This window comes from Saccopteryx leptura, chromosome 2 (assembly GCF_036850995.1).
Source record: "Saccopteryx leptura isolate mSacLep1 chromosome 2, mSacLep1_pri_phased_curated, whole genome shotgun sequence".
In the NCBI taxonomy this organism is placed as follows: Eukaryota; Metazoa; Chordata; class Mammalia; order Chiroptera; family Emballonuridae; genus Saccopteryx; species Saccopteryx leptura.
The window spans coordinates 330007646-330020571 of NC_089504.1; the positions used below are offsets into that span (position 1 = coordinate 330007646).

The window sequence follows — 12926 nt, forward strand, 5'->3', positions numbered from 1 at the left end:
ATGTCATTATCATTTTTCCTAATTTTAGCTCTTCTTATAAGTCACATCTTACCGTGGTTTCAAATTGCATTTTCCTAATGTCTAGTGATGTTGAACATCTTTTCATTTGCTTATTTGCCATCTGAAATGTCTATTCATGTCTCTGGCCCATTTTCTAAATGGACTTTTTGGGTTTTTTACTATTCAGTATATAGATAGATATAGATATAGACAGATATAGATATAGATATAGATATTATATAGTCAATATATACTCTAAAGAATAAAAACACTCTCCCTGAAAGCTTCTCTTTCACCTTTCTTTAAATTCCTCACTGGTTCTGGGATAAGGGATGGCAGCAGCTTGGGCAGCAGGGCAAAGCAGTACACAAGGAGAGGAGAGGGCCAGAAAGCAAGAAAGGGAGGGAGAGAGAGAAGTGAGGCTGGGTGGTAGCAAAGGCTGCCTAAGAGACCCGGATGTGGGTGTTCTCTGATTTGTCTATCCACACCCTAATGCTGACTAGCCTCTATTAAACAATCTTTCAATCCTCCATGTACCTTTGAAGGCTGTTGGGAGGGAAAGTGGTTGCAAGAAGCCTAGCAATGCAACAGGGCAAAGAGTGTACCCCTGCCTTTCTTCCTGGCCTTTGGGGTGACTTATTAGGACACCAGCCCCTACCTGAAGGGGAAGGGCCAAGGAAAGAAAGTGGGGGGGTTAGGTTCTCATCCTCCCCCACCTGGAAAGATGGGGCAGTTCTGGTTCTCAAGCTTTGTCAGCGGCGTGGGTCAGGTTTGCTTCAGGCTCTCCTTTGGGGCTCTATCTAAGGAGCGGAAAGTGGAACCCCTGGCAGAGCATGTGGTAATGGATTCTGAAGAAGTGCCTAAGCTATGTCTCTCCAGACCTGAAGGACCCTGGGGCTGGGTCAGGACAGGAAAGGAGATAGACTGAGCCCCAAGTTCGGGGCAGAACCTACTCCTTGCCGGAAGAGGGAAGGCAGGGGACATGCCCATTCTCACCAGTGAACCGGCTGAGTCTCCTGCTTCCCAGCCCCTCCCCCCACCCGGAACCTTCCTAGACAGTTTGCTCAAGGACATGTCTTTCCTTTTATGCGCATGCTCTACTGACCATGCTCTACTGAAGCTGTAACTCCAGTTTTGGGTGCACAGCAGGGATGAACAAAGCCCCGCAGAGGCCGCACGTCACAATGGCGTCCCGCAGCTAGAGTTTTAGCCAGATCAGGAGGTGGCCAAAAAGGTCGTGGAGTTGGCACCAGACGAAGCAGGCAGATGCGCTCAAGGTCCCTGCAGCCCTAGCAGGGCGGGACACAGCCCGGAGAGCCAGTAAGAGGTGGGCGTGGACGCGGAGAGGGGGGAGGTGGGGACGACCTGCGAAGACCTCTGGCGCACGCAGAGAGGGGTGAGCTGCCCTCTTCACCCGCCTCCTCCTGGAAGCTTCCCTATCACCTCCCCTAGCTGGGGTGATCGGACACACTAATGTTTTCTTCCTGGATGGACAGCCCGGTGATAAGGTAGACTGAAGCTAAGTTTGAGAGTCCTTAGGGTGAGTTCGAATCCCACCTCTCCACTTACTACTGAATCTCACTGAGAGACTTCTTAACCTTCTCACACCTCTGCTTTCCCATTGGAAAAATGGGCATGTTCACCCCTTCCATACAGAGATGTTGTAGAAGTACCTTGACACCAGCATTTACTTCCCACCAGACCCTGTTCTGGCGCTTTCCATGTATCAGCTTATTTAATCCTTTCAACACTGAGAGAAAAGTACTGCTATTACTGCTGTTTACATAGGTGGAGACAGAGGCACAAAGAAATGAATTAGGCGAAGGTCACACGTAGCAACAGACAGAACCAGGATCCAACCCCGGAAGCTACCTTGCCTCTCATTGGTGAAGAGGTCTTGGGTAAATGGAGGGTGGTTCCAGTAATTATACTAGACATTTGGACCATTTGCAACCGCTTTCCTAGCCCCACTACACATGTCCTTCCAAACTCACCCTGTGGCCTAAAGTGTCTGCAATTCTTCTGACAAGTGACACTGCTAGGGCAAGGGTTCCATTTTAGCCTTCTAATTGGCTTAGCTTTCTTGAAGCACCTTTTAGGTGCCTTACTCCAGGCTAAGTGCTGTGGAGGCCCCTCGCTTTGGGCAGTCTATACATGACTGAAGGGACAATTCCATTCCTTCATTTGTTAAATGTTGATGTACCTACTCAAAAACAGAATGAGGCTGCCCCTAGTCTCCTGAACTGTGTGGGTTCCATGGAACAAAAAGGCTTGGATGCAGATCACACTAAGGGATGGACAGGGATGGGAGGGGAAAGAGAGAGGGCAGGCTGAAAACAGAGGCAGACACTCTGGGAACCCACTGGAGCCTTTTGTCCTGGGTGGGGGCAGACTGCTGACAAATCCCATGTGGAAGTTTGTCTGAATCTAGAGATGAGAGGGCCAGCTGGAGGCAGGATCCCACTTGTTCCATAGGCAGTGATGGAGTAATGAGGACAAGGGCACGGGAGAAGATCCCAAATAAAGTCCTCCATAGGAGCTCACTTGACAACGTTCATGGTCACTGTGGTGTTGCTGAGAGCTGGAGGAGGCTGGCATTCATCTAAGGAGATTGGATAGAAAACAGACAGGACCATAGGTCATTTCTGTTCAGATGATGTATGTATTGGGTGAGATGTACAGAGTGACATGAATAATTCTTACAAACATTAAATATACATTTGGAAACCACACACACACAAAGATGCACATCAAACTCATTGGAAAAGTTGCCTACAGGGGGCAATGGAGTGGGACACAGTTAAAAAGGAATGGATGAATAAATAAAACCGAAGTGATATCTTTGGCAGACGAATGTCTGTCCTGAATTTAAATATATGATTAACTTGTCTTTCAGCACCTGAGGGCTACCACTTGTGGAGGTAAAAAAAAAAAAAAAAAGTAGAGAAGAAAGACTCAGAAAGCCCAGGTTCCAGTCTGGGCCCTGTTACTAACTAGCTGTATGACCTCAGGCAAGGCCTTTCACCTCTCTGGGTCTCAGTGTCTATCTGTAAGTAAATCAGTTATCGATCTCTTCAGCTCTCAGTTTTTATGGCCATTATCAATAATCTTGGGCTACTTTGTAGAGTAACCAATAAAAGCCTTATGGAGTAATGAGGCTTGAAGCTTGAAGCATAGTGGGTTAGGGAGAGTTAAAGAAAGTGAGGGGAGTTTTTCAGGCAGGAGAAACACTGAAAGCAAAAAGTCATGAAGATATCAACATATGGCTATAAAAAGTCTGAGGACTCTGTTTCAGGCAGGCCTTAGCCCAGCTGTCCCTGGGCCTCTCTAGCTTGGCTGCGGGTGATACCTGCAACCCAACAGCCAAGGCAGAGACTGCTGGTCCTACCCACTTTTATCAAATCATGTCCTCCAAAGAACTCACGACCCACCCCGTTCCCACTGTGATGCTGCTCGAGTCCCAGGTTTGAGCCTGAACTCTGATCTAGGCCATCCTTCCTCATTCCCCAAGTGTCCTTCCAATACCTCAACACTGACCACTTCTGAATTATGACCCTTTGACCTTACCTGGCCCCCTGTGACCTCAGTAGAAGTTCTCCACCCTTGTTCTGCTGCTAAACCTTTTGAATGTCAACAGAGCCATCAGCAATATAGCTCAACACAGTGATTTTCATCCAGAGGAGGCGGCCAGCCATGTCTGGATTCCAAAGTCTTGGGGAGAGGGGAAAGTGGGACCCCTCCATCTCTGGAACACAGTCTTTATCACATCATTCAGGGCCCCTTAATCCAGCACCTCCCACTGCTCCAGCTCCAGTGCCATATAATCCATAGTTCCCTGAATGTGAACACATCATGTACATTCAGTTCTGTGGCTTTGCACATACTGTTCCCTGTGCCTGGAAAACTTTAGTTCTTCCACCACTACAGCTAGGTCAACCTGGTTTGCCTTGCAAATCCTACTTCCCCTACAAAACCCAGCTCAGACACACCTCCTCTGAGCAGCCTTCTTTTACTTCCTCCTTACCCAGACAGAATTAACCACCCCATTTGTGCTACCCTGCAACATGACTATGCCTAAACCTAGCCACTTCTCTGACCCTGTTGTAATCAAGTGCTGGCCTGTGTCCTTGAGAGAACCTAATGGACTGTGAGTCTTTGCAGGTGTGGACTGTGGTAAATTTCTTATTGTACCACCTGCACCAGCACAGTGCCTACTACGCATGGGGCCACAGCGCAAACTTGTTCAATTATGTTTAATTTCTGTTTGACAGGTAATGGCTCTTCCTTTTTCCTCCCCACAGAAAACAAGTAATTGCTTTCCTTTCCTCGTTTTTGGAAGCCGTGCCTACCACAGAGCTATCCTGGATATCCTGAGTGTCCGATGGATGAAGAAAGCCAACTGAATCAGCCCCAGGACCAGAGTTGCTGGGCCACTCTCCCCGATGTGTGCCTACAACGTGTTTTCTGGTGGCTGGGAGACAGGGACAGGTCCAGGGCAGCCCTTGTCTGCAGAAAGTGGAACCAGATGATGTATTCTGCTGACCTCTGGCGATACAGGGCCATCTCATTCAGTGGGAGACCTTCCAGGTTACACGCATCTGAATTTGTGTCAGCTCTTTGGTATGTTAAGAAATTTGGTCGTTATCTTGAGCACCTGGAGATCAAATTCCTGAATCCTTACAATGCTGTCTTGACTAAGAAGTTCCAGGTCACCATGCGAGGCCTTCTCTCGAGCCTGGGCAAGAGTAACAACCGTCTAAAATCTCTCTCCATTCAGCACCTGGAGCTGGACCGCCTGGTCTGGAAGAACAGCATCAGGAGCTCATTCATCAAAAGCTTAAGCTTCTTCTTAAAAAAAATGGGCAAGCACTTGGATTATCTCAACCTGAAAGGGGCCAGGCTGACCGTGGAGCAAGGCTGCCATGTTCTCAACTCCCTGAGCTACCTAAGGAATGAGAGTATGGCATCGGAGCTCAACATTGAGGACTTCTTCAGCCACCACCTCGCTGTTTACAGCAGCCCACAGTTCAACAAGACCATGGCCACATTCCACAACCTGGCGTCCCTGACCCTGAACTACAACTGCATCTCCGACGAGCTGCTCGAGAACCTGTGTGAGAACAATGCCAGTACCCTCTGGAACATAAACATCAAATGCCACATTCATGACCCTCATGGGCAGGTCATCTGGGGCATGTCCTGGTCCAAGCTGGCTAGGCACACCACCAACCTGAAGGTGAACTTCTTCTTTGAGCGGATCATGAAGTACGAACGCTTGGCCCGGATCCTCTTACAGGAGATCCCGGTCAGGAGCGTCAGTCTGAGGAGCTGCTATTTCAGTGACCCAGACTGGTCCATGCGGCCCACTCTGCTGGATCTCCTGCCTACCTTCCGGCACACTCTGCAGGTAGGTCTAACCTGAGGGTGGGGCAGCTTTCAAGGAGTGACTGCACCCAGGTTCCTGGATTTCCCAGAGGAAAGGCTACTGCTGCCTGCTCTTGACTGGGCTCACTCACTCACTCAATCTTAGAGTGAGATTCTGGGAACTGTGAGCAAACTAAAGCCTCATAAAACCATGGCAGTCAACATAAGGGGCTGCTCACTTCCTACACATGGAACACAGGAATTTTCTGGTTGACTGTTAACCAAAGAAAACCCCTGTATCCCTGGCTCAGAGATGCAAGCCCTGATCGAGAAGGTGCGGCTACAGGTGAGTAGCAGGTCTGCAGTCCCTTCCTACCTTCCCACAAGGTCACAACAGGCAGGAAACAGTGTGTCTTCAAACCAAACAAAAAGCCAAATTTGACCCCAAGTCCCTGAAAGGCTCAGGGGTGTGGGCTGTTCTGTACTCTGACAGCTCCCCATCTATAAAATCAAGATTATTTTGTCCTACCTGAAGACCTCACTTACAGAAGGTTGTGACGATTGACATTAATAAGTATAAATATCACTACTAACAGTGAGGGACTAAGGCAGGCATGGCCAACATATGGTCCGCAGGCCAGATCCAGCCCGCGTAATGATTTTATGCGGCCCGCGATTAAATTTTTGATATTCTCCGCTACTTTAAAATCTCAGCTACTCAGAAGTGGAAGCATCTTTGATTATTGGAAATTGAGATATTTAAGAAGATAGTGATACGTGGAAAAGAATTCCGCGTGTGACTAATCTAAGGTTAACTTCCAATTTGTCGAATGGATTCGTGATTCTTCTTTATTTTTTAAAAACAATTCCATTATAAAGATTTACAACTTTTGTACTCATCTGTACTCGATATGAACTGTTTGCCGTTTAGCGGCGATGTGAAACCCACATTCTTTTAGGTGCAGTTTGCCAGTGCGCACCCAAGGTCAAACAAGTCATTATTTTTGTGGTCAAGTGTGCTGAATCAAGTGGCATTGTAGCATAGACAATAGCTGCAGTTGATAACTGAAAACATGTCCAGGCTGTTTGTAAATTGAAATAATTGTTTTATTTGTGATATAACCCCTTCAAGCTCATTCTATTAATTAAATGTTGTTTTAATTGATTGCAATACAGTTTAGATATTTATACGGTATATAATTATATTTTTATTAAAATAATATTATATATTAAAATTTTTTTCACTCACATTTATTCATAAACAAGTTACATAATAAAATTTTGTTTACGTAAAGGAATCCTTTTTGTATTTAACTTTTTTTTTTTTTAACAGTGGCAGAGAGAGAGTCAGAGAGAGGGATAGATAGGGATAGATAGACAGGAATGGAGAGAGATGAGAAGCATCAATTATCAGTTTTTCGTAGCGACACTTTAGTTGTTCATTGATTGCTTTCTCACATGTGCCTTGACCGCGGGCCTTCAGCAGACCAAGTAACCCCTTGCTGGAGCCAGTGAGCTTTTGGGTCCAAGCTAGTGAGCTTTTTGCTCAAGCCAGATGAGCCCGGACTCAAGCTGGCGACCTCAGGGTCTCGAACCTGGGTCTTCTGCATCCCAGTCCGATGCTCTAGCCACTGTACCACCACCTGGTCAGGCGTATTTAACATTTTTTAATTTTAATATTTTGTCCAGCCCATGAAAAAAGTTTTCTTTCTAATCCAGCCCGGGGGCAAAAACTGTTGGCCACTCCTGGACTACGGAGTGCTCATAGCTCATCTGATACTCCATAGCGCTCCAGTGGGCAGGCAGACAGCATTATTATTCTTTACGCTACAGAAGAACTTGAGGTTTGGTGGCCCATACACAGTCACCTGGCCAGTCCACCAAAGGGCAGGGACCAGGACCTTGGTCTCTGGACTCCAAAAAAAGTTGCCTCCAAACTCCAAGTTTTGTAAATTTAGATGAGATCAACTTCATCTCCAAATTTCTTCCTCTGTAACCTATGGGTCCAGGGCATTTTATCTAAAGCCCTCGAACCACCATGGCTATCGGGCCCAATGTGTTGGGTCATGGAAATGTAACAGAATGATCCAGCCAGTCTCTGCCACTTTGCCCACGTACATCCTCCCATTTGATGCTTTTCCAGAAGTTAACTTTTGAGTTCAACAACAACCACGAGTCACTCGACGAGGAGCTGTACCTCCTCATCATAGCCTGCAGAAAGTTGTTTTACTTCAAAATCTGGGCTTTCCTTGATGTGAAGTTTGTGGAGCGAATCCTCAAGAGTCAAAGGGAAGGGCAGTGTGCCCTATGCACACTCAAGGTAAGAACCCCTGGGGCGGTCACAGGGGATAGAAAGGGGCATCCAGGCCCCATGGCCCGGGCACTCAGTCCTGATGTTTCTGCCCTGCCACAAAAGTCAAAGATGAGGCGGTCTTATCACCTGAGTCTGCCCATTAGAAATTAACAATCACCAAAGGGAACCTAGATTCTGCCGAGTGGCTGGGTTTGGGCTTTTCCCGATTCTGCCAACAAGCGTATGTGTACATTCAGCTTGCTTTCAATGCCTGAATGATGCAGTCATGGTGTGTGTGCATGGCTGTGTTTCTCTGTTGGTACAGGTGAGAATTTACACAAACAGATACGAGACAAACGAAGAGGACAGAATGCTACGGGAAATTTACCGGAAGTACAGAAAGCTGATCGATTCAGAGCTGAACTATTTTGTCATCGCCTACCCCATGATGTAATAAGCGCTCTCCAGAGGAAGAAAGCTAGGAGCACTTTGAAGTTGAAAACCTGGTTCTCATAGAAGGACACTTGGGGCATCCCTTCCCCTACCTCTTTTTCTTCTCTTTCTTTTTTTTACCAGTTCCACACCAACATGAAGACACCAGCAAAGGTTTGCACTGCTGGTGACATAGAGGCCCCAAGTGACTTTAAAGTGCTATATTTACCAGCTCTCCAGGGGTGATTTCTTGTTTTGTCATTTGATCTTGATTTCTGACACCCTCACTCAGCCACAGAACTTGGAGTGGCTCAAAGCCACTCCAAGTAGTTTCTTACCCTGACTCCTGCTAACCTGTGTACTTGAAAACCATGTGATTAGCCATGGTGCACATAGAATCGTGTTTTCACTGACATTTTCAGTTCAGAAACACTCTGTGTCCTGACTGGACTTCTTGTCAGAGCCTCCTCACACTGACCTTTGCCGGGTCTGGTCTGATGTCAGATGAATGGAAATCCACCAGCATGTCCTCCAACAAAGCAGGGAAATTCCCACTGTTAGAAGGAGCCTGCTCAGAGCAGGAGCTCCCTGGTATAGAAGGAACTCAGCCCTGATTTGTCAGTGTTGTGGACTCATAGGTCCAGCATCTCCTTTTCTCATGTCTCCTCCTTCTCCCATCTAGGCAGCAAGGTGCCCAGTCAGCCCTCAGGTTTACGCAGAACCAGAGGTGGCCATTACATGCATATTTACAAAGAATCTGTCATATCGTGGGGACATGTTACCAAAGTGATGTTGAGTGGAAGAAAAGGCAGGACCTAAAAATGTGTATTTATATCAATCATATAAAGCACATAGTGGGGTTTGTTTGTTTGTTTGTTTTTTAAAGCATAGCAGAAATACACTAAAAATGTTAATAGTTGTATCTGGGTGGTAGAATTATGGGTGGTTTTAATTTTCTTTTTTATGCTTTCCCATAGTTCTCAAATCTTCTACAATAGCCATGTTATTTTTTATAATCAGGAGACAATCTAGTGTGTTTTAGACAGGGAGTAGTTATAAATTCCTGAGCCCATGGTATAGGATATATTGTTTCTGGTTTTCTTGAGTTTTTTTGTGCAGATAGTTGCGTATAAGGTTTTTTAAAAAAAATAGATGTAAATTAATAAAATCTCAGAATAATTTTGACAAGTGTCTCAACTCAAATTTTGTCTCCTCTTTTGTATGTTGTATTCATATTTGTGCTCAGCTTTTTAGGCCTTTGATAAAGTTCATATAGATACAATGTGGATAAGTTTCAACTTCCACATTCACTGTCTCATCTGAAAGTCCCTGCAGTGCTTCTGGGTAGGTATGGTTCCAGTAAGGCCAGTGCCTATGGTCAGGCAGGTCCACATCAGATTAGCGCAGATGGCAGAGAAACTGCGGAGCCAGAAAGCATTGGGCCATTCCCATTTAATAGAGTCTCACAACAGCAGACAAGCAAACAGGCAGGGGAAACCACTTCTCAAGCAAAATGGCCCTTCACCGTGGCCGGCAGGCAATCCGCAAGCTGCCATCTGCACTGAGTTCAAGCATCTGTCACCTTACATACACTATACACACATGGTGCTGCCACGTGCTCATGCACTAATCAGGCAAAGTACAAGCCAGCAAGTCTACCACAGCTGTTTTCCCAACATTCCACCCCTTTAGGTTGCTCACTTCATAATCTACATGAGGGTATTTTCTGCGATGGCCCCTGTGCAAGGAGTGAGGTACATTACATAAACAGAGACTACGGCAACAGCATAAGTTATACAATAATTACAAAGGTGTCCTTAACCATGTCTCCCTGAGCACTCTGCCCAGGGAGTTAACTGGAGGCCCCCCTCTACACCCTACTCCACTGTAGATGGGAGGGCCTGTACAGTTCAGGGCTATGTCCATTGAAACCATAAAGTGTCCTTGGTGCATCCCTGAAACCAGATGGGAGCAGCTTCCCAGTGTAAGAGGGCCTCCACAGGTGCTGCCCCCCCCATCAAAGCCTCTTATAGTACTGTTTATCGAGCAAGGGACCAGTGGCCCCCTATGGTTGCAGTCCAGGAGTCCATTATACCACTCAATGATCAGTCCACGATAGCCCAGCTATCTGTGACAGGCAACTAGCCATATAGCTCTTTATTAATGGGTCTCAGTGCCTTTCCATAAGCGCTCTGTCCATTGCCACTAGCCCCATCCAAACCCCTCAGAGGTCCAAGCTCACAGGGCCTGGCGGAGTCAAATGCATTGAAGGCCTGTGCCGCCCTGACAGTTCTTTAGCTGCTGCTGCTGCTGCTGCTGCACTTATTATCTTCTAAGGCCAACACCTGCTGCACATTAAATCAATTTCACATGGGGCCTCCACCCCCACCCTACCCTCACCTTCCATCCTTGTTAGGCGGGTCCCTCAGCCTTCCTCCTATTCAAATTGGGACAAGGGTCTTGGGGATTCTCCTCTCCCTCAGCTGTCTCCATCATATAATCGTGCAACCTGCACGCCAGCCATTTTCTTGGCAGCTGCCGGGGCTGCCCCGCTTCCCTCACTTTTTCAGCAGCTGGAACTTCCGTTGCGGCTCAAGCGGCCACCAAAGCTCTAACAGGACTTTATTAGACCTGCCATCTAATTTCTCCCTATCTGCCCCAGCTGCAATCAGATCTACCCACATCTGTGTTTGGGTAACCTTTACAGGCCCATTTCTCTTGTTAGTTGGGGGGTCAGCACAGGCAGCAGCCCTTACAGCTTTATGATTCCGTGCTGCCTCCTCTTCACCCAAATCTTCTACCATCTGTGTAACCACAAGGATGGGCTGCCCCACATGGGGGCCCAAGATAGCCACTAGTGACCCAAAAAGGGCTGACAGGGGGCGCTACAGAGAATAAGGTACCTCATCCCTGCCAAAACACTTCATCTGGTCCATGGGACCTTGGGTTGAAAGCAGCATTCTTCATACCGAGTTCCCAGAGGACTTGCTGCAGCTCTGAATATGACTGCCACCAACTCACTGCCCCCGGCAAGTCTCCAGCATTCTGCCAGACAGTATGAATGGCAGCCATCACTCATTCTAATAAGGCATGGTTCCTGGGTTGTCATGACAGTTCTGAAGATGCTGCCTCAAAAAGGAGTACATAGCAATGGCAGCCAATTTCTCCATCTCTGTTCAGGAAAGCATGATGCCATCTACCACCTATGTCCCACAACCACAGCAACCAAGCTGCCAGGGGCTAGGTGGGTTTCTGCCTGAATTTCACCCCCAACTTCATCAGCTCTGCCTGGGTGTCGGGCCAGACCACAGAGTCCTTCACAACCTGTGGAGGGAGGTGAACCTGCCCCTGAGTCATTCGTGGCTGCCAGGTTTTTACCTTTTGGGTGACCACCGGCCAGGCTCTGAGTCTGTGGATGGCAGTTTCAGCCCAAATCTCCTCCTCAGAAGAGTCAGAAATGACTACAACTGCCAAGTCAGAGCCACTCAACCAGCATGGATGCAGTTCTGTCTTCAGCACCCACTTCAGCTCCTGCGGCTGCCAGCTCTCAGCCTGAAGCTGAGACTCAAGCTCTTGAACCCGCAGTTATTTTTCTAACAATTGCCACTACCAACATTCAGCTTCCAGGGCAAATTGCAGCTCATGAGCCCATAATTCCTTCTCCAGAGACCATCCAGTTCCAGGTGCTGTTGGTGCTCTGCCTTCATCTCACACTGCAGCTCTTATAGAAGTCAGCCTCCTTCTCCAGCGCTCATTCCAGTTCAAGCCATCACTGGTTCTCAGCCTATAGCCTGACCTGCAGGTCTTGAATCTACAGCTGCTTCTTCAGTGACCATTCCAGCTCATGCCATTGTTGGTGCTCAGTCTTCACCTCATCCTGGAGCTTTTGACCTTGGCCAGCCTCTCACACAGAGCTCTCAATTTTTTCTCACAGGGCTGTAGAAAACACCCAGCACACAGCACCCAAAAGGACAGCCATGGGGAACCATAGGCTAGAGAACAACAACCACTCCTCTACCCCATCCTTCAATGGTGTTGGCAGCTCCATACCAATCTGACCCAAATCCTGCCCACTCCCCCAGGTGTAATGTTGTTGGCCAAGGGCAGGCAGATCTACACTGGATTCGGGCAGTCAGTAGAGAAACTGAGGAGCCAGAAAGCATTGGAATATTCACATTTAATAGAGTCTTGCAATGACAGACGAGCAAACAGGCAGGAGAAAATTGCTTTTCAAGCTAACAAACCGCAAAATGGACGCTCACAGTGGCGGGCAGGCAATCCGCAAACTGCCATCCACCCTGAGTGCAAGCATCTGTAGCCTTACATAGACTATACACATGTGGGCACTGCCACATGCTCATGCACTAATCAGGCAAAGTACAAACGAGCAAGCCGAACACAACTGTTTTAGAAATAGTTCCTGTTCCACAAATGTTCAGAAAAGATGGGTACTGGTGAGGGAAATAGGGTCCCCCTGAGAGAAACTCCCGGGTATCATGGGAGAAGACACTCTAAAGTGTCAGCTGACACCAGAGGGGTGCTTGGGAGCCATCTGGTTCATGTGAACCAGAGAGGAGGGAGCTCACTTGATATGAGAGGGAACTGCTGCTGGCATCCAGACCACCTGGGAGATGGAGTGATTGATTGGTATAATGATTTATTCATAATGTGGGCCAGTTCTGGTGAGTTTCCTTTCATCCTCAAGCATAGAATCTACAGGTAGAGGATCTTTTATGGAAAACATGTTCATTAAAATGTTACTTATGTTGACATCGGATCACTTGCAGCAGAATGGTGGAGTCTTGGTAGCATTGTGTGGGGTGAAATGAGCGAATCA

At 47.4% G+C, this 12926-nt stretch overlaps 1 protein-coding gene across 1 annotated transcript; it reads left to right on the forward strand.

The window, feature by feature from the left end:
* Positions 1-139: 139 nt before the first annotated feature.
* FBXO39 (F-box protein 39) lies at positions 140-8135 on the forward strand. The gene is made up of 4 exons (XM_066363392.1): positions 140-1327; positions 4302-5407; positions 7508-7684; positions 7983-8135. Exons 2-4 carry the CDS (start codon positions 4382-4384, stop codon positions 8109-8111), a joined length of 1332 nt encoding a protein of 443 aa, XP_066219489.1. The 5' UTR covers positions 140-1327; positions 4302-4381; the 3' UTR covers positions 8112-8135.
* The last annotated feature ends 4791 nt before the right edge of the window (positions 8136-12926 follow it).